Source organism: Etheostoma spectabile, chromosome 1 (genome assembly GCF_008692095.1).
Source record: "Etheostoma spectabile isolate EspeVRDwgs_2016 chromosome 1, UIUC_Espe_1.0, whole genome shotgun sequence".
In the NCBI taxonomy this organism is placed as follows: domain Eukaryota; kingdom Metazoa; phylum Chordata; class Actinopteri; order Perciformes; family Percidae; genus Etheostoma; species Etheostoma spectabile.
The window spans coordinates 29,861,434-29,888,341 of NC_045733.1; the positions used below are offsets into that span (position 1 = coordinate 29,861,434).

Below are 26,908 nucleotides of genomic sequence, written 5' to 3' on the forward strand. Positions count from 1 at the left end.
TAATAATTCTCTCTGCTCTTTTCTGGCAGCGCTTTGTGTAGATTGTGTCCATGGAGGGAAGTTGTGTTCTAATAATCCTCTCTGCAGTCTTTACGACTCTTTGCAGAGAGAACAAACAGAGTTTTGTAAGGACCAGGTGCTGCAGATCATCTCACATCCCATGCAGATGGGGGAGCATGTGGATGCAGCTCCAATAGGCCCCTACTCCAACAGCATTGTGAAATCAGACTAACTGGAAACTGAATAGAAAATGAGCTTGGAAAAGATACTGTTCCAGTTTCAGTCGATTAACAATCTTGCTCGTCTTATAGCATTTCAATATGGTTTATCTCTAATAAACGGACCCAAACGGAATCTGCAGATTTCTGATACAGTTTTCAGTGGTGATCCAGAATGAAAATCTGCTGAATTTATCGGTTTGAGTTTTATAAAAAAAAACAATTAAACAAAAAAAATAAAATTTTACTATGCGGAAAATCTGCTAATATTTGCGCTGACTGTATCGCCCTCTTTGCCTCATTTAACTAAAGATTATTTATTGTATAAACCAAAAGAAGAACATTTAAAGAACAGCATTAAAAAAATTTAAAAATTTAAAAGAATTAAAAGAAGGCATTGAGTAACAGTGAGTACCATTCACTCCCCGAGCACTCCTGGACAGCAATCCCAGGGGAGGGAGGGAAGACAGCTGTTGTAGGACAGGGGGTGGACAGGGTGGACGTCCCCGTGTCCAAACCTGTGGAGGCAGAGTATGATGAGGTCATCGCCTCGTCCACCGACGGGCTGCCTTTCAGGAAAAGCCTGTGGAGAGGAGAAGAGGGAAATTCAAGTTTGATGTACTGTAAGTTTATTTTCTGCCAGGTAATTTATTTTATGAGATGACTGGTTTATCAAACTGCAGGGTTCAGAAATTAATAAGGAGACAAATGCATCTTACTGAGATTGAAAGCCTAATTTTTACAAATCAGGAAAACCTACTTTCTCATTCAACTTTTCATTTTCTCAGTTAACTTTTTACTATGAGGTATATAAACAAAATAACCATCATCTCAGAGATTTTCTGTATTTGTTCTTTTTACTGGTTAAAAGCCAGTTTTGCACCAATCTAGTTTGAGCAACATTTAAAAAAAAAAAATCTGTGGATAGAAAAAATGAAAATGAAATGACCTACCTGCCGGGTCCTCGCATGTCCCTGATCTCCACATTGAGGAAGGGCAGGAAGGGGTTTCCACAGAAGGGGCAGGTGGTGTTCAGGTTGGAGTCGTCCGCTGTCCAGCCAGCCATGATCTCCTCATCGTACACGAGGCAGTCGCACGTCTTACAGCGAGAACAGCTGGAGATCAGCAGCTGGAAACACAGGCACAGACAGACAGACAGACAGACAGACAGACAGACAGACAGACGGACAGACGGATTTCATTACTTTGTGGTAATGTCTGAAGCTCTACCATGGACTCTGTAACATTGATTGTGGAAAAAATGCCTTGGTTACCTTGGTTACCTTGTTTCAAGCCATTCTAGCGTGGTATAGAAAGCCTGCAGGAAGATTGAGCTCGATTTGTGCCAGTTCTCCTTCAAATTCAACTCTGATTGGCTAACAGCTAGCCAATGAGAGTCTGGCTATCAGCAACCATTACCCAGCGCAACTGTGAGAGCTCAGGCAACATGGTGTGAGACTGACCAGCTTTGGTAATTGGCCTGATTTCTCTTTTCAGTTATTTGTATTGCCTGTAAAGCAACTTTAAAAGCTGTTACAGTTATTTTTACTTTATTAGTACTATGGTATGTCCCAGACTGGATAAATACGTCTTGCTGCATGCCCTCAGGTTCATTATACTGTAGGTTTAAACTGCTGTAGTCAGTGAATACCAATGTAATGAAATAGTCTGCTGAAGCAGGACCCTTATGATTAGCTTGCAAAGCAGTTTACCATTCCTGAAAGTTATAACAAATTAAAACTATTAACACAAAGTGAATACCATCAAAGAGTTCATTCCCGCCAGCAGTCACACAGGGACAAATAAGTGCAGAGAAAAGTCTTAGTTGCAAAATGCTCACTTTCTGAAAGTTGGCTGCAAGCACAGTGAAAAAACTCAACATATTATATATTATATATTTTGCAAAAATCCAGAGTAAATGCAGGAAACACTTTAATTCAAGCTTTCCATAAAGATATTTGGTTAAAATATATTTGTACATTAAAATATTTTGTCCAAACCATTATTTCTGCTTTCCCGACTTTAACAGTATTTAACTACTATGTTCCAACTGCTGAATTCTACTCTTCTACTTTGTAGTTTTACCTCCATGGCGTAGTTGTTGAAGATGCTGGTGTTGCTGGTGTAGCGTGAAGAGCCGAGGTCCGACTTGTCCGGCAGAGGGAAGCCGGGAGGCGAGAGGACACATCCTGCAGGAGTTTGAAGGATGATCAGAATATGTCACGATACAGAACGAGTCAACGTATATTTCACATTTTGCCATCATCTGTGACAACATAACCAACATTTTCATGCCACTTCTTCTGTTGACGTGTCTACTGTAAATTGTTCTGGGGAAAGTGGGAAATATGTGTTGTGCTTTTTTGCCTATATATTAAGTGTTTCATTTAACCTGTATTGCATTTTTTGTCTACGTGACTCATTGTTTGACATTAAGCATGAGGCAAATATGTTGATAAAGAATGAATATCGAATCGAGAGGGACAACATTCAAATAATCATTTAATTTGGAGAAACGGGTCACTGAGCGGTTTGCTCAGTGACCCGTTTCTCCATCGTTTGCCACTGTTTTGGCATTTGATCATATTAGAAACTAACAAGAAAAGCTGTCTATATAATGATCTTTCGGCTCTATCAGTGATGTAAGAATGTGTGGCCATTTTGTTACCAGGGGGCAGAGATGTGGGCTTCCCAAGGCTGGAGCCTGCAGAGGGGCTGCGTCTGGGGCTCCTGCGGGGTCCTGCAGGGCCATTCCTCTGTGGAGAGATCACGGAGCCCTCTGACTGCCCACAGTCCTCCTCATCCAGCAGGGAGGAGCGGTCCGGATCTCCAACACCGAGGGAGGACACACTCACACGGTCACTGTGACCGTCCTGGATTAACAGAGGAGAGCCGGGCAGGTGACATGAAGCACAAATAAAATACTTAATATATTTTAGGGGAAAAAATTCAAATCTAGAAGTATTATATACAAACACTAGAAAGAAAACCAACAAACTGTCCTGCAGATTAAGTCACACAGTCATGTCGCCACATCTCCAAACTAAATTTTAGTTTATCAGACAGTTTATCATAGATAGTTGGTCAATTGAGGCTTTTATACACCATCCACAGGGAAAACAGTGTCACTGACACTCAAAAAGCCACAAGATGGCAGCAGCACTCCCACTTTAGGCTCATCTTGGACTGCTGTTTATATGAGAGCTTAATACTGAATGCCACAGAAACAGATACAGTGCTAAAATACAGTGCCAACAGTGTCTTATAGGTTTATTTCGACCTCTTTGTGCGCTAAAAACAGAAGATAACAACAATAAAAGATCCACATGTCAGACTTGCATAACAAATCGATCTAAGTGATCTGAAAAAAATACTGGGGCCTAAAAACAGGGTCATTGACCCTGGGATGTTGATTTTTTTCCTAATCCAGGCAGCCACTGGTTTACATTGGTACGTTTTCTGTATTATATCAAAATATCTACAGAAACTAAAACCAAGCGTTGGGTAATTAATCCCTTTTAAAAGCAATCTCTATTTTCAATCATTTCCACACAACAATAAGTGAAGGTTGACAACAAGACTCCGTACCTTAGTAGGCGTGGTGTATGTGGCGAGACGGGAGTACCAGCGGCTTGCCTTCTCTGCCACGCCCTTCCCAGCCGAGAACATGCTGGTCTTGAATACATCAAGCGTTGGTGTGAGGAGAGTGTCCAGAGCGAAAGAGGATGAGGAAGGCGAAGGTGACGCCAGGCTCATCCTGTCTGTCCTCTCCCTGTAAGGGCTGGGTCGAGGGCTGGCGCTGGGGGTGGTGCTTGAGCTGCGACAGGAAGGTGATGACAATAGACGCTGGCGTGCGATGGGCTGGGAGGGAGAGGGCGGGTGGAACGTGCGGGAGCGGGGTACTCCGGTGGTCCTGAAGGGGGAGTTGTAGGGCAAGCTGGCTCTGCGGGGGGCTGAGAGTGAGGAGGGGTGGAGGAAGAGGAGGGGGCTGGCCGGGTCCTGCAGGTCTAGACTGGGTGCACGGCTGCTCAGCGGGCTGCCCATGTGGTTCATGTAGAGCTCGATCTCTCTAGCCAGGTCTCTACGGGCGCTCGGTGTGCTGTCCTCGTCCCCGTCTGGGTCCTCAGTCGGCTGCTCGGACTGTGACTCTGCAGCCAGCAGGGATAGAGGGTCGTAGCCCGTCTGTATGTCTGTGCGCTTCACCATGCTCATTCCACTGTAGCTGACGCTGCGCTCGACAGGTTTCTTATTATATTTGTTGGATTTGTGGGAACTGAAGCCAGCACCTGTGGCAGGCTTGTCTAAATCTATGTCCTCCAAATCAAAAATGGCTTCTGTATTACTTCTGTCCTCATCACTGGAGTCCTGCCCCTCCATCTCCTCTTCCTCCTCCCTGTGGTCACAACATCTGGCAGCACCTGCCCCCTCTAACCCACCCAGAGCCAGCGAACGAGGCCTCCTACTCTTAGTGAAGTTGGCACAAGAGAGAATTTTGACATCCGCGCCCAGGTGTCCCGCAATCTTATCTGGGTCGGTTTCGCCCCGGCTCATACCCAGGCCAAGGACAGTGGTGCCACTGCTGCCGCTGCCCACCGTGTCGCCGCTCAGCCGGCAGGCCCTCACGCCCTGCCAGTCCAGAGCTGAGCCGCTGCTGGCGCTGCCCACCACCTCCTCCAGAGCACTCTTATGTCTCCTGAGCAAACTGTTGGCATGGACCTCACCGATCTCCTCCAGGGAAGAAGTGAAGAGGAGACCTGCAACGTGCCCTGAGAGACAGGGAGGGGAAGAAGTGGCATGAGTAAGCAACAGTGTTACAAAGATGGAGGAGTTGTTTGGGGTTCCAGAAGTAAAGGTCCTGTTCATTTTCTGCATAGACAATGTTAGGTGACTGACTGTTGGAGGGCACTTCAAGGCTTGGATGGACATGACATTCTCCTGATAAATCAAAGGCACACATCTGTGTACTTATGTAAACTAAGACTAAGTAACATCCAGTAAGAAACACTTACAACACTGAGCTCAAAATTTGGTTGCATAGGCTGCAAAGATTATGCTTTGCGGAGATAAGATAATTCAGCAGTTGAAATCTTACCACTTTTCAAATTCTGAAAAAGAGCAAAGTGTTCTTAATATACTACAGATCTGATTCCTTCCTCTGGCTTCTTCTCCAACAGCAGCTGAGGCTCATGGGTATTGAAATAATTAAAAACTGATGCCCATGACAGAAATCTACTGTATCTGCAAATTATTTAAGGATATCATTTAAGGAAAAGTTTGAACGGGGGATTTACTGGGGAGGGAAACAGTTACCAGCATTCCACCCACTTTGCAAAACTATTTAATCTACTTAAGTTCTCTTCTTCACCTTCGCTGGTGGAGCTCTTGGGTTTACAGGATGAATCGTTATATGGATAGCTGCTGCGAACAATACCGCGGGGTTGGAAGGAGGAATGGAGCTCCATGTCCAGCTGAGGGAGGCAGTCTTTACTCCCCTTGGCACTCTCTGTCTCTGACACTGCAAACACAGAAATTACAATTATTTTTTTTTGAAACACGCCACTGTTCTTTAAAAATAAATCCATTGAAAGACAACACACAACTACAATGCTTTGATGTTGAAAAAAACAAAACAAAAAGAATGAATCATCTCTGGAGGAGAACGATCAAGGCAGAGCAAGGGGGAATCCCGTGTGGCTACCAGCTTATCATTTTTTCATCCAAATGTACAGTAGACAGAAATATCAGCTGATATGAGATCAGACAGACTACTGACAGGAGCTGCAGTCGCTCTCCTTCTTGTCATCTTTGTCAGGGACGGCGTCCTGAGCATTGGGGTCTCCTCGCCGAACCTCCTCTTTGGACAGCGAGTTATAACCCAAATCTGATTGATCCCCTTGAGAACAGAGAGAAAGACACATACATTAGGTACCAAGGACACAACAGTCTCTGATATTAAACCACAAGATCACAGAATTACGCAACACAACGCATTTTCAAGACGGTAACTTCTCTCAAAATAGCTGCACATTTAACAACACTGTATGTGACGCCTCTCCTATTACTGATTCAGGTTTGAGGGCCCTTGGTTTTCACAGTAGCTACTGAAAACAACCAAAATGGAAAGCTTTTTGGATGTTTGAAATGTGAAGAAGGGAGAAGTAAATAAAACATACATCGAGAAAATAGGGCTGGGTATCGCCATTAATCTCCCGAACTGATTCACAACGTCCCAAGTCGATTATATTTTAAATGATTTGAATCAATATCAGTTAGGTTAGGGAAATTTCGAATACAATACCACTTTTTCTTGCATATAAAGTAAAGCTTCCCTTACATCTCCGCTTTTCTGGGAGGCACATCCCCGTTGCAGAGAAGGGAGAGGAAAAAGCCGTTGTGCTCTGCTGGATATAAAGACTCCTCCTCAGGGCATGCAGAGATCTGCAGTTCTGTAAAGAACACTAACTGCTGCTAATGAATTTAACTGTTAAGACTTGACGTTCTTGGGAGAAAAACACCCTGCCGTCATTTGTGGCCAACTCTTCCATCTGTCTCTAAAACTTTCCCGTGTCTCCAGGCAACTAGCTGTCTGATGATTTGGACTCCTCTTTCATCTTTGCCATGAGCATTCATCTCTAAATAAAGCATGAGGCTGCACAGCTTGGCTTTAAAACAGTATGGAGCGACTCGCAACTGATAGCGAGAGACAAAACTAATTTCAGGACTGTAATAATCAATGATCTGCATGTTGCGGCCCTTCCCTCCTGCTGAGCTGTGAGCAGTGGTTCCCTCTCAGTCTTCCTGGCGAAGTCTCCTGCCGAGGTGCCATCGCCGTGATTCAAATATCTTTTTCAAAAAGAATGGGCCTCTGGGTAGTTACTCGCCATAATTGACAATGACAAATCACTCCGTGGTATAGCGAGGAGTTGGGAGAAAAAAGAGAGATGAGGAAGAGAGGAGCAGCAGACTGTGATGTTGCGGATAGAGAGATGACACAAAGGAGGACAAAACGAGGAGGCGAGACACCACAGAGGCAGAAAAGAGTGAAAAGAGTGACAATGAATGGGCTGAAGAAGACGTTGGAAAAAACGTTGCAGCTCAGGTGAGATGAGACAAAGAGACAGACATGCAGACCGACAGAGAGGATTACCTGGGTGGAGGGTGGCTTCTCTGAGCTCAGAGCCCCCCCAGTGTGAGTGGGCCACCGGGGCCCTGGCGCCCACGCCGCCGCCCTCACGGCCGACTGCATGCAAGGGCAACACAGGCAGGGGCCAGAGTGAAGGGCAGGGTTAAGGGACAGAGCACAGCAGAAACCACAGCCGCAAAACCCGGGACAGACATGGATGGACAACGGGGACGGAAGGAAGGTGGAAAAACAGGCAGCAGAGGGAAGGAGGATGGTCAGTGAGTGGGACAAATGAAGGAAGGAGGATTAAAAAAAAAATGTCACTGCGAGAGAAGAAAAAGATGTAGAACAAGATGGCTGCATGTGAAAGACTGAGTCAAGCAGCAGCCTTGTTGAGTGTACCTGTGCTAGATCTATCGTCAGTGGGGTCTACTTTGGCGAAGGGGCCCTGCTCGGCCAGGTTAGTGTCGGCAGAGCTATCCAGGCTGCCGTGACTCAGAGCGTCCAGGTCACTGCCATCTGCCCAAAGACAACAAGCCGTTAAAAAGGAAGCCAGGCGCCATTTTTGCTCCACAACGGTTTGTTTTTGTAATCATCTTAAATATATGTTTTTAGGTGTTGATAAGCAGATGACAAGAACTGTCCCATTGAGTCTGTCTTTTACGGGGTTGTTAACGTCACGAAGAAACACAAATGCGTCTCGCTTCTATAATTTGATATGAATCCAGTTGAACCATCATGAAAGAAATAATTGTTTAAAAGCTTAAAAGTACTTCATACATAATGTTAATTATTGTCTTCAAAATACCTAATTTTTCATATAAATACTGTTTTATATACTGTACATTTCACCAGATAAATGATTTACTTTATTTACGGGTCCTATTGTTTCCTAACATTTATTTCTTTTTTTACAACTCTATATTCTTAGAAACATTTAAATGTAAACTGGAACTACTGTAAGTATAGTGAAAAAAAAGACCTGGAGTCAATTTTTACACAGCAACAAACTCCGACCATAAACTAGAGAGTCTTTTTGTCGGTGTCCAGCAGGTGAGATGAACGTGCCCAAATGTGAAATTTGTCTACAAGAGTGCATAGTAATCATTTAATATACAGTATATGGAGAATACGTTACAAATAATACATGAATATTTACTTGGGTTTAAAAAAGTGTTTTTTAAGTCAATATTTTACAAACTCAAATAACTCATGCAGAGCATTACATCTACTTCCCCTACAATACACCAAATGACATGGTTATTTTCAGGAATCGTGTTAGGAAATGTAGGAAAGAAAACGTAAAGTGAGAGACGTTCACCTTTTGTGTCACTATAAAAGCATAATATGTATGATGTGTGGGGGAGCGGAGTGAGAGAGTGGCTTCTGTCTCTTAGTGGTGTGTTTGTGTAGAAGTGTGTTTCACAGGAACCTTTGTCTCCCTCAAACTGAGGAGCATTTAAGAACACAATGCTTACGACTGGCAACGGAGGATTTTTCATTTAAAGCAGGGATTAGCATGCATGGGATTAGCATGCACCGGAGTGTCCAGGTGTTTACTGGCATGCAGGGGGGTTAAACCGCACGTGTTGAAATAATCCTTTATTACGACTGCCAAATTAGAATTTTAGTAAGGTTGGAGGGGGAGGGGGGGGTGGGGGGGGGGGGGGGGGGGGGGGGGGGGGGGGGGGGGGGGTTGTTACCATGTATTGTACATGGTGATTTTATGTACAATAGATAGGATCACCATGTACTGTTCGGGATCTTTAATTTGTTCTGTAAGTCTCGGATCTTCGTCCAATTTGATTATATGGCACTAGCCTGATTTGTTTATATCACACACATTTTTTTCATCTGTAACATTACTCAGAATCTTTCACTCACAAGTTTGTTATAGTTAAAATTTAAAGTTTTGACCTACACCATGAATGCAAAGTTCTAAAGTGTTTCCATTGTTATTGCCAACACTGAATGATACCATTCAAACTCAAAATTGTCTTCATTTACAAGGTTTTTATCAGAGTTCAAACCTTTTTGAGCTACAAAAAAGAAAAAAAGAAAACCTAATTGTAAGTAATTATGGCTATAATGACAAATCTTGGCATTTGATAGCAGGTAGTCCACATGTTTGGCTGGAAAGAATAAATAAACTGAGAACAAACTACAATCTGGAATGAAATATTCAGCTATTTTTAGGTTCTAAAAACAAACTAAATTAAGGCACTGGGATTTGTTTATATCTTTGTCCACATATAGATAGGCAAAATGAAATGAACAAACCACATACATCAACGCAATTAAGTAAAATCACTTTTCACAAAACTTTTTTTGAGTGTGTAAATGATTTCTACCGTCCTTTTATTGTACTACCAACTGATTCTGATCTGTCAGTGTGTTCAGAATTGCTCTGGGTCTGAATGCAGTTTCTACTAAAGGTTTGTAACATCTAAAGCAAACTGTCACATTTCTCTTTAACGCTGGTTCTGACCACAAAGAAAATTAAACTGTGTGCATTAAATAACGCAAAAAGTCAGGTTATTTGGATATTAGATAGTTTTCAGGATCACTGCAGGTCTGTGCACAACCGTTTAGTGAGACAGCAACAAGGTTCCTTTTTCTCAGACATGCTGAGCGTTACAGTTACCTGACAGAGGGCTCTGTGTGAGGGGAGCGTGTCGCCGTAGCACCTGTTTGAACTGTGCCACGCCCAGGACGACATTTCTCAGCTTCATCCACAGGAAGTAACCGCCTCTGGTGCTGGAGGGCCACGTGCTCTCCAACACCGCCTGGACACGAGGAGGAGAGAGACCGCAGAGGTGGAGCGGAGGGGAAATATCAGAAGTAGAAACAAGATATAAAAAATTATTTAAAAGTCTCTGATCAGATTTTTGTTGTAGCTGTGTGGGAGTAATTCATTATTAATTCAAATTATTAAGTATATGGATCTTTTTTTTTCTGTTTCAAATACCTTCCACCATGAAATGTTCTTATATTCATCTATTAAATAGATCACTGAACATGAAGGGTCTGAATACTGCGAGAATATCATGCGAAGTGCAGCTCTACCTTGATTCATTCACTTTCAACATTGTCAAGTGAGGGAACTAAAACTGACCCAATCCCTGTTCCTTTCAAAAATAATCTTGAATTCATTTTTCATTTTCAAGGCATTAACAGCAGCAGTGTTTGCTCCACAGTCACTTTCGACATCAGAAAAGCAAAAGGAAAGGCACTTCAGGTGTTGGTGGCCAAGTCACGTTCGACAGTCTCTGTCTGCTCCTAAAATACACTTCAGAAGCCGCCTGAGAGAAAACATGATTGCTATGCCACTGAGCAGAACTGGGTTTATTATGCCGGCTGCTCCTGTGCCAAGGCTCTCAGGATTTAGGTCAGGTGAAATGAGGCTGCTCTCCTGCAGGTGTTAATAGCAATGCTAAGACAACTAAAGCACAGCGATCTGGCCACAGTCAATCTTAGAGTTTGAGAGAGGACTGTAAATGCAGTGAATACTTGTTTTTCCTATTAAAGGTCAAAAACAAGTATTCATGACAAGTATTCATGACAAAATGTGCTGATTCACTTTCTTGCTGAGAGTTAGATAAGAAGGTTAAGATCACTTTCACATCTGTCTGTTAAATATGATGCTACAGCCAGCAGGTGGTTAGCTTAGCTTAGCATAAAGACTGGAAACAGCAGGAAACAGCTAGCCTGGCTCTGTGCAAAACTAATAAAATTGATGTTGTTTCATCTACAAAAAACAAAGTTTAAGATTGTATGCTTTCTCTTTTTATTTCATATTTGTATGACCATTGATGGAGGAAGCCTGAGAGCTACCCTGACAAATAAGAGACTTAACAGTACTGTTTTGGAAATGAACTTAAATTGAATATTGTAATCACACTGTGCTTTACCTGGAGCGCTGTTATATTTAAACTGCAGACACTGATCACTACAGAAAACAGGGATGGCTTTGGCATAAAGATCCTTTTACAGAGGAGCGTCAAGGTTATTTCAATACCACTTTCTTAAATACAGTTTTTATGTTCTATACTCTAACAATTTGGTTTAATTGAGTTACTGATTATTTCTGATTTAGCTGTTTCTTCCTTACTTATTTAGTGTTTTATATCTTAAAGATAACACCAAAAATAACCAGTCTCATTTTGTGTGCAACTGAAGGCCATCTGGGTTTAATGAATAGATAAGTGAATATACACAAAGAAAACCTCTTCCCACCTTCTCTTACGTGGACAGAGGGGACACACACTCGCAACTGTCTGCTGCAGCAGCTACAGTGGACACTGTTTGTGTCTGTAGAGGAGTCTGCCACCTTGTATCTCCAAGCCTTTTATTTCTAAGATGAAATAAGATCTTCTGAGGAATTCAAAACACAACGGGGTAACCTTTACTGAGGCCTCATCTCCTGACAGCCTGCTCCCACATAAGCCAATTTACTTTTTTTGCTACCCAGATTGCTAGATCAGGGACAGGTTGCGATGATAGCAGAGCCACGGTTCTTCCTCCTGACACCTGGGAATGATCGCACATGACGGTGTACAACCGTGGGGGGAGGACTGCAAACGTCACCGATGTTTCTTTTCATCTGCGAGCCGAGTGTCTGCAGAGACGTTACCATGATGAAGCGCCAAGCAGAGAGAAATAAATTGTGATGGAGCAACTGAGCACAGCGGTGTAATAATTTAGATGCAATCATTTATGCGACTGATGTGAATCATGAATAAACAATTGACATCTTGGCTGCAGTCTGCTTTATGAAATATAATGCCGTTTTACTGAGGTCTTTCACTTTTTGAGATACTGCACAGTTTTTAGAGGTCATTTTACTTGACGGTTATGATTTCCTTGACAGTTATGTCATGTCCTTTATAACAACAATACTTATTTAAAATATCCCAAAAGTAATTTGTATTTCTCTACACTTTAATATGGACTTAATCAATCTTTGACTTATTTTTATAACATCTGATATGAAATCTACTAAGACATAAGTTCTGATGTACTCCTTATTTTTTTTCCATGTATAGCCTGTCATAATAATACAATGTGTACAGTAGCTAATTCACCTTATTCACTCTTCATGCACATTGTGTTTTATTGCTCCGACTAAGTCTGCATCTTCATCCATCACAGCTGATGGAAAAGGGACTAGGTATCCCACTGGACAGGGTTCCTGGGTGTGTTCCCAAGTTAGTCAAACTTTTGTTGCACATAATCCGCAGAATATTCGGAACACATCTGGACACCACACCCAGGACGACAGTACAGCACTTGGGAGTCCCAGTGCTAATATATTTATATTTGCGCCTATGTGAGACACTGCACTGGGTAAGTATTGGTGAGTTTCGCCCGTTAAATCCAAGGCCACTTTTTTTGAAAATAAGCTGCTTTTACTGGCAGATTTAGATAACATCACTTTCAAAACATCAAGCATTCAGGACCATTTCTGGCTTTGTTATGATTAATAGAAGCATATACTGTACCTTGTTGTAGTAGCCGTAGGTGATGGCATTGGGGTGGACTCCGGCCTTCTTCATCTCAAAGAGGACCCTGACAGCCAGGACGGGTTGGCCATACTGTCCACACAGCTGCATCAGCACCCGGTAGCAGACCTGTTGTAGACCAAAATACATGTTTTGGTCCATCTGTCAATGACTGGTAAACTAAAAAAATATAGCGGACAACTATTTTTTCTACTGGCCATAAAACTGCACAGGATAAAATATTTACACAAACAAACAAGCAGGTCATATTTGTCAAGTACCTACGCCAAAGGCTGCAGCTCATTGTGCTGGTTTTGCGGTCATAAACAAGCCAATCTCTCCTCACCACTTTATCTGTGAAGTGCCGCTTCTCTGTAAATGTTGTCTTAGTTGTACTTCCAACCCACTTTAAATTATTCCTTTTAGGTTAATGTAGTCCAGGAATGTGCCGCCTCTTACTTGCAGACTCTCCTCTGTGGTACACGGCTCGATAAAGTAAGCACAATCATAGCGGTGGACAGTGAGGGTCAATCAAAGCAATGTGATACAATTGACAGCCATGCATTGTATGCCGCCTCCAGTTAACGCAGAACACAATGTGGTCAATCCACTGATGTGTTGTAATGATGAGAGTCTGTGGTGTGGTTTGTAGTGAAGAAAGCCTAGGTAACCTCACAACCTCATTCATATTATTCAACAATGTAATTTCCAATTCTAATTTTGGACCCTGTAATTTGTAAAATGGACTTTAGTGTGAAACAATAGCTCAATTTAAACAATTGGCTGATCTAAAAAAAACAACTAAAAAAAACACATTGCTGTAATTGTAACAAGAATAATAAAAATCTATGGTAATCAAATGGCTAATGTACCTCGTCGGGGGGCTGCAGTTTCTTTGCCTGCATCTTCCTGAGGACGTCGTAGGCGGTGCGAAGCGCCCGCACCTTGGAGTGACACACCTTCACGTATGCTGGCAGACAGATGAACCACAGGCCGTAGCAGTGACGGAGCAGGCACTTGGACCACATCTGGGGGATGGACGAGTATTTCTTAGCTATCTTCTGGGCTGTTTTGATCTCCTGGGGATGAAGAGGAGGGTGAGGAAAAGAAGTTCTTTAATGCACCAGTCAGGCTCCATGATAGGTGGGATTTCCAGTTAGAGATAATGTTTGTGTAAAAGTTAAATCTCAGACTGAAATCTAATCTTTTAGATTGGAAGTTGAGCCCATCACCTTTGAAAAATTCATATCCATTTTACTACCACATTTCCTTATTGACAGATTGATGAGGGCAGTCATTGATGTATGCTGATTGTCAATTGTAAAACTGAGTAATTGTCTTGGCTCATTTATTTTGAGAGTCATTTGATTTACTGCTGTGCTGACCTGCTTGGTGCGTCTGAACATGGGGGCAGGGCTGGTGGGACAGCTGTGCCTGGCAGCGAGGCGGGAGGAGGGGGTCCGCAGGCCGTCCACAGGGTCAAACAGGTCAAGACTTAACACTGGGAAACCATCGTACCTGAGGAAGAACATACATACGTATACATTAGTGACAGCACGCACATGTTTTCTTCCATGTCTGCATAGAAAACAAATACATTTTGGCAATATGTAACATAAAATGTTTCCTTCCAAGGTTGTAGGGTCCATAAAAAACACGACTGCAGAATACAAATAGTACATTTTCAGATCCACGCAGTCCAGCAGCAGTGTTCATGTCTTTGGTTCCACTAAGGGAGCTGGACTCCTGCTGGCCCTCATTCAGCTGATCCATTAACCCACTTTCAACTCAATGTGTTATTCTGATATTTTAGTTTTCCTCCTGCTGTATGCCGTTGCAAATTCGACATTCTGATTGAAAAGCATCGGCAATGTTTGGCATTAGACACCGACTTGGCTCAGGATGTTACTGGTCGTCACAATAACATAATGCAAAATGTTACAAAAGCATAAAAATGTTATCAAAACATAAGAAATGGCCAAGAAAAAAACACGAAAGTAAAAAAAAAAAAAATGGTGGAAGACGTATTCAGATGTACTTATACTAAAAAGTAACAATACAAAATATACTTAAAGCACCAAAAGAGCTCATTATTCAGTAAGGCACATATTTATCTATATATATATATATAAATATATATATATGTGTGTGTGTGTGTGTGTATGTGTGTGTGTGTGTTTCTTTAAAGTTAGGATCTCTAAAGTTACGTCCCTAGACATCCAGTTTATCATCCAAATATTATAAGTCATCAGTGATTATTCTGATAGTTATTATTCCTATTCTGCCTGATTTGACAGACATTTTTTAATCTCTTCGAGACTATCACTTTAATGTAACAGCTGGTAAAGGTGGAGCTAATTTTAATTACTTCATATATTGCTGGGTCGCTTAATCTACAAAAATATATCATATTTTTAGTTAATTTACATTTTGTGTTAATAACCTGAATCTGAAAAGTTAACTAAATCTATCACATGAATGTACTGAACTAAAAAGAACAATATTTGCCTCCAAAATGTAGTGGAGTAGCAAAAAAGTAGCAAAAAATGGAAATACGTAAGTAGTACCTTAAGATCAACGTGTAGTCTCCCATTTGAGATGAATGTGGGATTCATAAGTAGATTTACTACCTGTAGCAGAGTGGATATTCCTCCCCCTCAGGCAGAGGAGGCAGCTCTGGAGGCGTGATGAAGACCGTGTGCTCACTGCGCTGAGATTCATCAATCTCTATCAGCCTGGCCTCCTCCGGCCTGTCACTGTCCACCTGCAGAACAAAGCACACAGACATAAACAGAGATGTTTGGGTGGTGGTACCGTGACCCTTCATCTATCACAGCTGATGGGAATAGGGAGTAGCTTATTATGCCTTGTAATAAATATGTCAGTGTTTGCATAGGGAGGTTTGGACCTAACACTGACTGATTCACCTGTTTTGTTGTTGTTGTTTTTTACTGGAGGATCATTTTAAAACAGCTTTGTAGCTGTCACCCTGATAGCAGGATTCCTACGGAACGAGCGTCTGAGCGCGCAGAGGGAGGATGACAGCAGGTGACCTAGATTTCCCAAGTGAGCAAGTTTCCCTTTTTCTTTCTTTTCTCTCATTTTTTCTATACTCCCTCTACCTCTCTGCAACCCACCACTGTCAACACACACACAAAGCTAAAACTAGCCTGTATAATTCAGTTCTCCGGCTTCCTCCATCGTCATCTACGGTGTAATATTTTGTTCAAAGCCAAGTCAAATTATACAAATTTACATTACATTAATTATGTCCATATTATCCATCACTGTCAAATATAAATCCAAGCAGGAAGGTAGCATACACTGTAAAGTAAAATTACATGGCACATATAATATTTATTGAAGCAGACTTTGCCTTCCTATGCAACACTATGTATATCCCTGTTTACAGATAGAGTTTGACACCCTCGCTGCCCTGCTCCCCGGGGAGCTCCATGAACCGGCACCGGGAGGGAAGCCAAACACCCTTTATCTAAATACATTGACCACACTGCCATGAAACACAGTTGTCTTTAAATCAGCAAAATACCTCCTTAAGCAATGTACTTTTGAGGGACATTTTCTACAACTACAATTCAATTTCTTCACTACAATTCAGAGGCAATCATTGTATTTGTTATTTCTCTACATTTATTCGATCACTTACTTTGCAGATTCATCACCTATATACCTATGCTGACATTCTTCAGTAGCATACAATCTACTGTAAAGGCTCTTGTATGAGTTAAGTCCCCTGCAGTCAGTCATGTGAGTTGGATACAAGGCAGGTACGAGTCAGCAATCAACACGGTGGGAACTTTACATTACTGTAAAGATGAGTTTCTACCAGCAGGTCTCCAGTCGTGACCCCTCATCCAGAAGATAACAGGTTATTGCTGCTTAATGGTGTGTGAAAGTGCTCAGGTTTTATTAAAAAGGTGCCAGAAAAAAAAAAAAAAACACATCTATGTGACAAAATGAAATGCAGTGAGCGCAAAGGACGACATCTATAATGTCATCGCTTGTAGCTTTAAGGCTTGTCACTAAGCACTTCGCAATTCATGATGCTTCCCTTCGAGACCCTTCATTTTTTATATCCTCAGAAAACTAAAAGTCTTATCTGTCAGCTCTGCCTACGTGGCTGGAGTAAAATATGTGCAGTAAATCCAAATGTGAGCGAATTTATTCATGGTCGGAAGGAAGGGAAGTAAAGCACTTGCTGAAAGTTTATAATTCAGTCTTGTTGGTCTGATAATGATTAAAGCTTGATAATAACCTCAGTCAAAGCTGTTAAGTGTAAAACAGACGGGTGGCAGACAGGAGCTGAAAAAACCCCACAGCAGCCTGCTGCAAAAGTTTGAAACAGATTTAACTTTTGGAGAAAGGCAAGCCAACGTCATTCTGGCCTGGGGTGGCCATCATGTAACTGGCGATCGGCTTGACAGTTTTTGAAGCGGTTTGGGAGACCCATAGAGTAAACAGGAAACATCACTGTCTCAATCGCTGCCACAAGAAAAAAAACTATGAGGCTAAACACAAGCCCTTAACTGCCCGGGAGTTTGTGTGACAGCTGAATGTCTTCCTCCAACAACAAAGCCCAAACACAGTCCCTCTGTGTCCCCCTCTTTTTCCTCTCTTTCTCCGTGAAGTAGGATTGCATGATTAATCCTTAAAAAAATCGCAATCTCAATTCACCCTGTTCACGATTTAATTTTTATTTAACTGTGATTTTTTATTTTTAAATGACTTTGATTCTCATTTAATTTTAGGAGCCGACTGTATCACAAACGCTACTACTTTCTTCCGTGAGTTTTTCAAACAGACTGTATAGAATAGGTTTTAAAGTACTCCCAGCTGCAATGCACTCCCTTCTCTTCATTGACGCCTCTATGTTTACAGGATTGTGGTGATGTGCAATGTGTTATAGGTGCCAAAAAGAAATCTGTTTGGTACTGCCAATTTGTTTTGTTTTGCCATGGTTCATGTGTGCAACAAACATTACACTTTGTGAGAAAAACATCATGGCTGAGAATCGTGATATCTATTCCAAGCTAAAAAAAAAAATCGTGTATCTTATTTTTCCCCGAATTGTGCAGGCCTGCTGTGAAGCTGCCTTCAAGTATGGTTGGAAATGGCGAGATCTATAAACAATCTGACGGAAAACCACAATTGTGAAACACAAAGTCTACTTGTGCTACATTGGGGTGGTTAAAGAACACAACTGGACACAAAATTGGGCCATTTAAGCGGCGCTAACCGGATGGTTTTCCCTGGTCTGACTGGGATCATATGAAGTGTCTGTTTTTAGGCTCATTATTTCTCTTGTCTTTTATCTGCTCTCTTGTTTCCTTTTCATAATGTCAAATAAACTATCAAACTAATTCCAATGTAGACATATAACAGAGTTCTGAAGCCCCCCTCACACTCACAAATATGTCTTTTATACCTGTGTATATCTAAGCAAGGAGTTTTATTTTATTTGTATTTTTGTTGCTCCACAGTGACAACTGTGATGATGAAGAAGCAATCTGTCTGACAAGCAGGCCTGCTGTCGGTACAGACATGGGAAAAAAAAAAAAAACATAGACAGGAACGTCTTGTTTATGTCACATGCAGCAAAGGGCCGCAGGCCAGAGTTGAACCCTGGCCCGCTGCGTCGAGGAGAAAACCTCCACATATGGGCAGCCGCTCTACCAACCGAGCCATCCATGTGCCCTTCAGCTATACCTTTAAGTTATCCACACTTCTCCCTAATATATTAAGTCAAACCATCTACAGTACTGCCAGGGTTTAGGAAAATGGTTCACAATATCCACTAACCAACACTTCTAATGCTCCAGAAAGTCACTGTTCCCAGCCAAGGAATAGTCTAGTCGACAACCCCCCGTGAATCCAGGAATTCATCGTTTTACAGATTTTGTTACATGTGCACAGTGTCAGGCTAGCCGTTTCCCTGTTACCAGTCTTTATGCTAAGCTAAATTAGCCGGCCAGCTACATATTTACCCTACAGACATGAAAATAATTTTGATCTTATCATCTAACTATCAACTCTCATCCAACTCTTCCCAGGATGTCAAACTACTCCTTTATATGTACACTACCAGACTCTGATATGGCATCAAATAGAGGCAAACTGTAGGTATACCTATAATGTATATGTAAAATAAATTTTAAAAATAAATAGTTATTCCATCTTAATATTTTTAGGGTTTGCATTTCTACAGCTTTAAATGTATGTAATTGTATTTGATTTGAGTGATTAATCTGACTTTTGTTTTGCTGCTGGATTTAATGTGTTCTGTTGTAGCAGTGAGGTACTTTTCCTCAGGGGTCAATGCGCTTTAACCTTGTCTTTCTGTTTGTGCCGGCTGTGTGTGTGTGTGTGTTTGTGTGTAGTAGAGTGTGCAGTGGGTGTGTGTGAGGGGCCACAGTGCAGAAAGACAGTCTGGGGCTAATCGCCCGTGGAGCTGACACACAGGGAGGACGAGGAGAGCCGGGCCAACCCGCAGGGAATGCCGTGGATACTGGCCTCTTGATTCACCTTCCACTATGTCACAATTTCAGCCAGCACACACGCACACACACGCACACACGCACACGCACGCACACACGCGCACACACACACACACACACACGCACACGCACACGCACGCACACAAGTCAACCAAGGACAGCCAAGTCTATTTCAGAGTCTATTACAAATGTCACCTGCAAGAACCAGTGACCCACAGACTTGATTGGGGAATCGAGAGACAGCGTGGACTTTAAGACTGCAAACACAAAATGTAACCTTCAGCATACACTAAGTCTGATAGAGGAACACTACCCTGAGCAAATGGGGTCACACTACGCAAAATGCTGCCAGTGAAGCACAGACGATTCACTGACAGCCTCTCCATGGGTCTTCGTATTGTCACAGTGAAGGAAACGAGCAGAGGGGATGCAAAAAAGAAAAAAAAAAAAAAAACGCTTCCAGCTCAGTTAGCACTTCAGAAACTACTGGAGCTTTAAAAGCTCTAACTCTCTTGAGTCATGAAACAATTTGGGCAGAAAACTGTGCACATGGATTTTCTGTGAAACTGTACTTTCACCGTCTCAGGACAAATCACTGTTGCAACAAATTTGATGTAGACAAAAAACTTATTCCAATATTCACTAAATATGGAAAGATTCTAAGAATGTAATAAAGTTTGGATCATTTGTATCAAACACTGGTGAAAAATTACATTAAAGCTGCGGGGGTTGAGAGTTCTCTAAAGGCATGCTACTTGCTTCTATGAGTCTAGGAGACAAACACGGTTTTCTGTCCAAACTATTTGGATCTCAAGTAATTTAGTGGTTTGCTGGGACCATGCAACATGCACAAATCCCCCATCTGAAAAGAAAATGTACCCACGACAGGGGAGAATCAAAAACTAAATAACAATAGACTTACCTTGCCTCCTTTGTCTGCACTCCGCTCTGAACTGTAGAGCTGCTCGCAAACAGAGGCAGAAAGGGAGAAAGAAAGAAAAACACAAGAAATTGGAAAGGGAGAAGTTTGGCTAAACATAGGTGAAGTTACACAAAAGAGTGTAAACAACTAATACTACAATAAGAGGAGCACAAAGAGGCCTGGATAGAAAGTAGAACCACTCCAAAAGACAGAAGACTGAGATGAGTGTAAAATTATCAGAAATGGCCAAAGAGGAAAACGAGAAAGGCTTTTTTTGTACATGTTTGCAAAATTCCACTGCATCTAAATGAACACATAAATATCTGGTAGCCTACTTGGAAGCACACTTACAGACAAACAAAAGTACAAACATAACATAATAGCATGCAGAATATATATATATATATATATATATATATATATATATATATATATATATATATATATATACACTCACATATATACACACACACAACTGAAATTTCCATTGCACTTCCTTATAGACAGAATACCAGCTGAGATCAGTTTTTTTTTGTTAGTTTTTTTAAAATGATATCAGATTACTAAACAACTTTACATCATTGGATGAATGGTTGCTGATAATGGGCAACGTAGATATTGCATTAAAGATCAGCCATCCCTCTGATCAGTCTGGCATTCTGTCTATAATAAGTGGTATGAAATTTGTAAGTGACCCCAAACTTTTGAACAGTAGTGTATAACTATATACACTCACCGCCACTTTTTAGTTACACCTGTCCACTGCCGTTAACACTTAATTTCTAAGCATCCAATCACATGGCAACTCAGTGCATTTAGCAGTATGTAGACTGGTCAGAGAATCTCCTGCAGTTCAACCGAGCATCGTATGGGGAAGAAAGGTGATTGAGTGACTTTGAACGTGGCATGATTGTTGGTGCCAGAAGGCTGGTCTGAGTATTTCAGAAACTGCTAATCTACTGGGATTTTCACGCACAAACCCACTCTAGGGTTTACGAGAATTCCGAAAAAGAAAAAACATCCAGTGAGCGGCAGTTCTGTGCGAAATGCCTTGTTGATGCCAGAGGTCAGAGGAGAATGGCCAGTGGTTCGAGCTGATAGAAGGGCAACAGTGACTCAAATAACCACCCACAACCAAGGTGGGCAGAAGAGCATCTCTGAACGCACAGTAGTCGAACTTTGAGGCAGATGGCTACACAAGCAAGACCACATCGGGTGCCACTCCTTCTCAGCTAAGAACAGGAAAACTGCACAATTTGCACAAGCTCATCGAATTGGACAATAGAAGATTGGAAAACGTTGCCTGGTCTGATGAGTCTTGATTTCTGCTGCCCAGTCGGATGGTAGGGTCAGAATTTGGCGTCTACAACATGAAAGCTGGATCCATCCTGCCTTGATCAGTTCAGGCTGGTGGTGGTGGTGTCATGGTGTGGGAATATTTTCTTGGCACTCTTTGGCCCCTTGGTACCATTTGACATTGTTGCACGCCACACCTCCTGAGTATTGGGCTGACCATGTCCATCCCTTTATGACCATAATGTACCCAACTTCTGATGGCTACTTTCAGCAGGATATGCGCCATGTCATAAACGGAATCTTCACAGACGGGTTTCTTGAACATGACATGAGTTCGCTGTACTCAAATGGCTCCCACGTCACCAGATCTCAATCCAATAGATCATCTTTGGGATGTGGTGGAACGGGAGATTCGCATCATGGATGTGCAGCCGACAATCTGCGGCAACTGTGTGATGCCATCATGTCAATGGACCAACTCCCTGCGGAATTCCAGCCACCCCCCTTTTGAATCTATGCCACGAAGAATTGAGGCAGTTCTGAAGGCAAAAGGGGGTCCAACCCGTATTAGCACTAGCATGGGGTACCTAATAAAGTGGCCGGTGAGTGTATACCCGGTATATATATTTATATGATTAACTACGATGCTTACTTTGTCCACACAATCGTCGAAGAACGCCAGACTGGCATCTTTGTCGCTGACGAAGGAGCATTCCTCTATAAAGCGGATGAACATCTGGGTTTTGGTCATCAGCGAGTAGAACTTCTGATGTGAGCGGTCGCGGCTCTTCAAGAACCCTGAAGGACATAAATGTTTAGGTTAGCTTTTAAAAATGATAGTAATATTACTACGCAGGAATGATCTTACAGATAATTTAAGCTATAACAGCAGCTTTATTTTTGTAGCTCAACTCATGTCATCTACTGAAAAGAGGTAACACATCACAAGAGCAGCTTACGTGATTTTGTGGGTAAGAAAGCCATTAGAAGGATCTATCTCTTCCATTTGTCTTGTTTTGGATAATGCAAGCCAACACATTTTTATTAGTCTAATGGCCAATTTGGGATGTACGACAATATGGTGAATAGCTTCCGTAATAGATGCTGAATAGGTTGCTGCTGTTGTGAGACTGAAAGCAGGATGGATGACCACTGGCTCACAACACAGCGGTGGAAGCCAAACACGGATGTGTTGCTGCAGAGAAACACTTCCTTAAACTGATATTTAAATCCTCAAACTGGATGCTCGCAACCTGGACCATCCATTAGTTTTATTATACAGTCTTTTCTTCAGTAGGGACCGCCTTCCAGGAGTCTAAAAAATACGCATCCTAGGGTCCTAACTACTGATTTAAAGATCAGCTGATTTGAATTGCTGAATCAAGTACATTATTCCTATATTTATACACACACACACACACATGCACACACACACACACATTATTTAATTAATAGTTGGCCATCTCACCTCAAGGTTCATTTAGTAGCTGTTCTGAAGTTTTTGATCATATGACATGACCTTCATGAAATGACGCAACTCCAGAACAGCTACTAAATAGACCTTGAGGTGAAATTGATTTGTCAACTTGTTTTCCACAGGACGAGATTGAACTTCGAACCTCAACCTTTAAGTCCACATGGACGAGAGTTTCCTAAAGTCCTAAATGTCAACATCTACAATTCAGTGACAAGGTTTAAAACATCAATAGAGATACAGTAACAAAGACAACATTACATATACATTACACACACACACACTATATATATATATATAGTTTATCATATTTTATCATCCCAATATTTTAAATTCACCAATGTGTTACCTTGACTTCACAGACATTTATTTAAATGGAAATCGTCGAGATTATCACTGTCATGTAACAGCTGGTAAAGGTGGAGCTAATTTTAATAACTTCATATTGCTGGGTATTTTAATCTACAAAAATAAATAATCATTTTTAGTTGATTTACATTTTGTATTAATAACCTGAATCTGAAAACTTAACTAAATCTATCACAGAAATGTATTGTAAAACTAAAAAGTACAATATTCACCTCCAAAATGTAGTAGAAGTACAACGTGTATATATATATATAGATATAGATATCTATATAGATATAGATATATATAGATATATATATATATATATCTATATATATCTATATATAGATAGATATATATATATAGAGAGAGAGAGAGAGTAGTCTACACAGACACATAAACACATTCTGTCATTTTTTTATTGTTAGATAGTCGGTTCGAAAACAGTCAGGAGTTTATTCACATGATGCACGAGCTGTTTCACCTTTCGTCATGTCATGATGTAATGTACTGCATGCAATGTTTGCTATATCATTTAACTCACACTGGACGCGGCCTTGGCTACAGCTATCCTCCAGCGGAGCAGCCGTGACTTCACCCTAACTCATTTCAGCTGTGATGTCAACCAGCTTTCATGGGCTCCCATCCAGAGGCCACGCTCATGCTTCCGGAGCATTTAGCAGCTGCGTCCGCTAACTGACTAACTTTCAGTCTGCAAACAGCCTTGAACCTTCAAACCCAGCAGCTTCTCAAATCCCAGCCAGTTTCTGTGTGTATTTACTCAGAGGTGGGGATGGACACTTATGAAAGCTCATGTATTAAACAACGCCATCTGTTTTTGAGGCTGGCCAGCTGTAGAGAGAATGGTGCTACAGATGACGCAGTATTTATATATTCATGGAGTCATTAACACCAATCATGCACTGGAACTCTACAACTGTGAGTTCACAGACTTGCCCGAAGCCTGAATAATGATAAAAAAGTGGAACAAACCTTTTTTTGGATAACAGACTGTACTGTGCACAAACTTGCACAGTACTATTGATTTTCTTCTTTTTGCTGTTTCACTATTTAAATCAGTTCTTATCAGATTCTTTAAGTAAAAATCATCCCAGATCTTTGTCCCAAGAACCTTGATTTGTGCTGATAATCCACTGACAATCAACTCCACTCACTTTTGATTCCAGGTACCGTTCTCAATTTCGTTTTCCACAGCAGATAGTACCCCCTCAATGTAGGCAGCATTCTTATCTTATTGTCATAGTGACGCTGCGTGAAACTGCCATAATCTGTAAAACGACACAAACACTTTGTTCTCTCGCCGGACCCTTTCATTGGTAACCAAACAGAGGAGTCGTTAGTCTATATCCTTCACATTCCACTTTCTTTGTACTGGAATTTTAGATTTGGTGGATTAATGAGGATGTTAACTGCTCCTCAGATCTCTGCAGGGTAAATTGAGACAACTAGCTACTGCTAGACTATCTGTCCAATTGGAGTTTTCTCTCACAGGACTATTTTGCAGCGGCTCTGTGCGGAGTTTAGCAACGCTCATGACAATTCTGATTGGTTTAAAGAAATGCCATCAAACCAGAGCACGAATGATCAGAAAAATAGCTCCGTCAGAAAAAGAAAATTGGTAATAAAATCAGAGACGGTTTGTTTCAAACGTTTTAAAATCCATGCACATGGAAGTTTATTCTTGACCTTAGAAATAGTAGCCTGACGAGATAATCTTAACTCAGAATCCACTTAGTATCTATTAACATTCATTTTACAATCTGTTCACCAAAAGGACACCTGTCGAAACATGTCAAAGCTACTTTTGATTATATTCTATTTAAATTAAAATATACAAGTAGTTATTACGGGCTTACTTCTTTTTATTCACTAGAAAGCACAGTAAACCAATAATTCTACCAAGTGCTCAATCCGCTCCATCTTTGTAAGTAGTGTGTGGTAGACCGGCTGGTCTTGCACATGGCAGAACACGTCTTTCAGATAACTGGGATTACAACAGCAAAGCTCAAACCATCTGTGGTCAGTAAACACTTGAGAATCATCATTCAGATACATTTCTTTCAGAGAGAAAAGACACTGGCTCATAGATGGACTTGTGTGAGCAGTTTGAGGGGGCTGCTGGGAAAAAAAAGGACAGCTGGGTTTGTCCATTAACCCGTTTTCCTCTGTGACTCTGACCTGGGTGTTTGGCTCCAACTCACCACCGCATGTGGATGAATAGTGTTTTGGCTACAAGTGGTCAGAGTGACATTATTCCACATACCTTGCAAGTCAAAGAGCGAACTGGCGTCTGTGGCTTTCTCAGAGGGGGCCTGGGTGATGGGTCGTAAGAACGAGCGGTAGCCTTTCAAAATAGCTGCCATGAAGCGCAGGAAGGCTTCCTGGATCTCCAGCTCCAGGGCGTGGAGGCTCTTCCCACAGCTCAGCTCTGACGATTCACTCATGCTCAGCTCCATCAGCCCATCCGGCCGCTGCTGACCTAAAGACAGAGGGGGGGGAAACATCAGCAGCTACATAGAATCTCTACATGTCAACATACAGGTTGAATCATCACTTCTGCCGCTGAAAATGATCAATTTTTTGCATTTTGATTAAGTCGTTATGATCAAAGGACATGTATTTAAAGGTCTTACTTTAAGCAGGGCACTGCTTAAAGTAAGTGAGTTTTCATATTGCAAATGAGGATTAGGCTTGCATATTTGGGAAAAATAAACGTTGATAGCCAAGTTTCTGAAAGTATTTAAAGGCTTAAATGTCTCCACTAAAACTTCTAGAAGGCATATCAATATTGAGCACTTCTGTGGGTAGATTTTCAACATCACCGATTTAAAAAATTCATTTATTCAATTTCTGCAGCTCAAGAAGCAGCAGGTGTCATGGTCTCCCAGTGAGCACGCTCCACAAACAGCAGAGAAAGTTAACAATAATGCAATGAGCACCATGGCGGGGCAGACGGTTAATAAGGAAATTATTCTATAATGGGATTATATCTGGCATTCAATTAGTGGAATTGAGAGAGATTGAATGGAGAACAAATTGTAAGGACAATAGAATCCCCCAAAAATAAAGATGATTAATGACTCATAACACAATCCATGATTAGACAGTCTATGTTTCGAACAGATTACGTGTTAGTTCAAATTAGTTTGAGCTTGAATCTGTTAAAAAAGGGATGCCCTTCCACCTTCTATACAACTAAACACAAAATAAAAAGGTTTGCTGAAAGTTTACTTGCATGCAGGACTGATCATGAAACTAATACAACAAAATCAAACACATTTTTACAATCATTTGTTCGATCACCATAGAACTCACCATCAACCAGCTGCTGGTAAAGATTGCTCAGCACATTCATCAGGTTTTTACAGGCTTTCTTTGGCAGGATCTTCCATGTGAGGGCTCGCTTATCTTCATTGCTGGAAAAGCAGAAACACCCAGTGAGGCGCGGAGAGGCTGAGAGGCCTAAACCAACATGGACAGCGGTCGGGCC

General features: G+C 41.6%; 1 protein-coding gene across 6 annotated transcripts in view; it reads right to left on the minus strand.

Annotated features, from left to right (window-relative positions):
* LOC116693449 (C-myc promoter-binding protein) overlaps window positions 1-26,908 on the minus strand; it is a 77,821-nt gene that overhangs the window by 12,869 nt on the left and 38,044 nt on the right. The window contains exons 11-28 of one of the 6 annotated variants that reach the window (XM_032522442.1): window positions 26,734-26,834; window positions 25,682-25,897; window positions 22,228-22,373; window positions 20,280-20,318; window positions 15,473-15,606; window positions 14,228-14,360; window positions 13,715-13,921; window positions 12,843-12,971; window positions 9,986-10,127; window positions 7,744-7,860; window positions 7,366-7,458; window positions 5,992-6,111; window positions 5,584-5,733; window positions 3,807-4,984; window positions 2,887-3,091; window positions 2,304-2,407; window positions 1,172-1,347; window positions 634-801 (exon numbers count right to left, since the gene is read on the minus strand). In XM_032522442.1, coding sequence (XP_032378333.1) covers window positions 634-801; window positions 1,172-1,347; window positions 2,304-2,407; window positions 2,887-3,091; window positions 3,807-4,984; window positions 5,584-5,733; window positions 5,992-6,111; window positions 7,366-7,458; window positions 7,744-7,860; window positions 9,986-10,127; window positions 12,843-12,971; window positions 13,715-13,921; window positions 14,228-14,360; window positions 15,473-15,606; window positions 20,280-20,318; window positions 22,228-22,373; window positions 25,682-25,897; window positions 26,734-26,834 — 3,558 coding nt within the window. The remainder of the gene's footprint in view (window positions 1-633; window positions 802-1,171; window positions 1,348-2,303; window positions 2,408-2,886; window positions 3,092-3,806; window positions 4,985-5,583; window positions 5,734-5,991; window positions 6,112-7,365; window positions 7,459-7,743; window positions 7,861-9,985; window positions 10,128-12,842; window positions 12,972-13,714; window positions 13,922-14,227; window positions 14,361-15,472; window positions 15,607-20,279; window positions 20,319-22,227; window positions 22,374-25,681; window positions 25,898-26,733; window positions 26,835-26,908) is intronic. The other 5 variants (XM_032522451.1, XM_032522459.1, XM_032522466.1 and 2 more) reach the window with 5 other exon arrangements.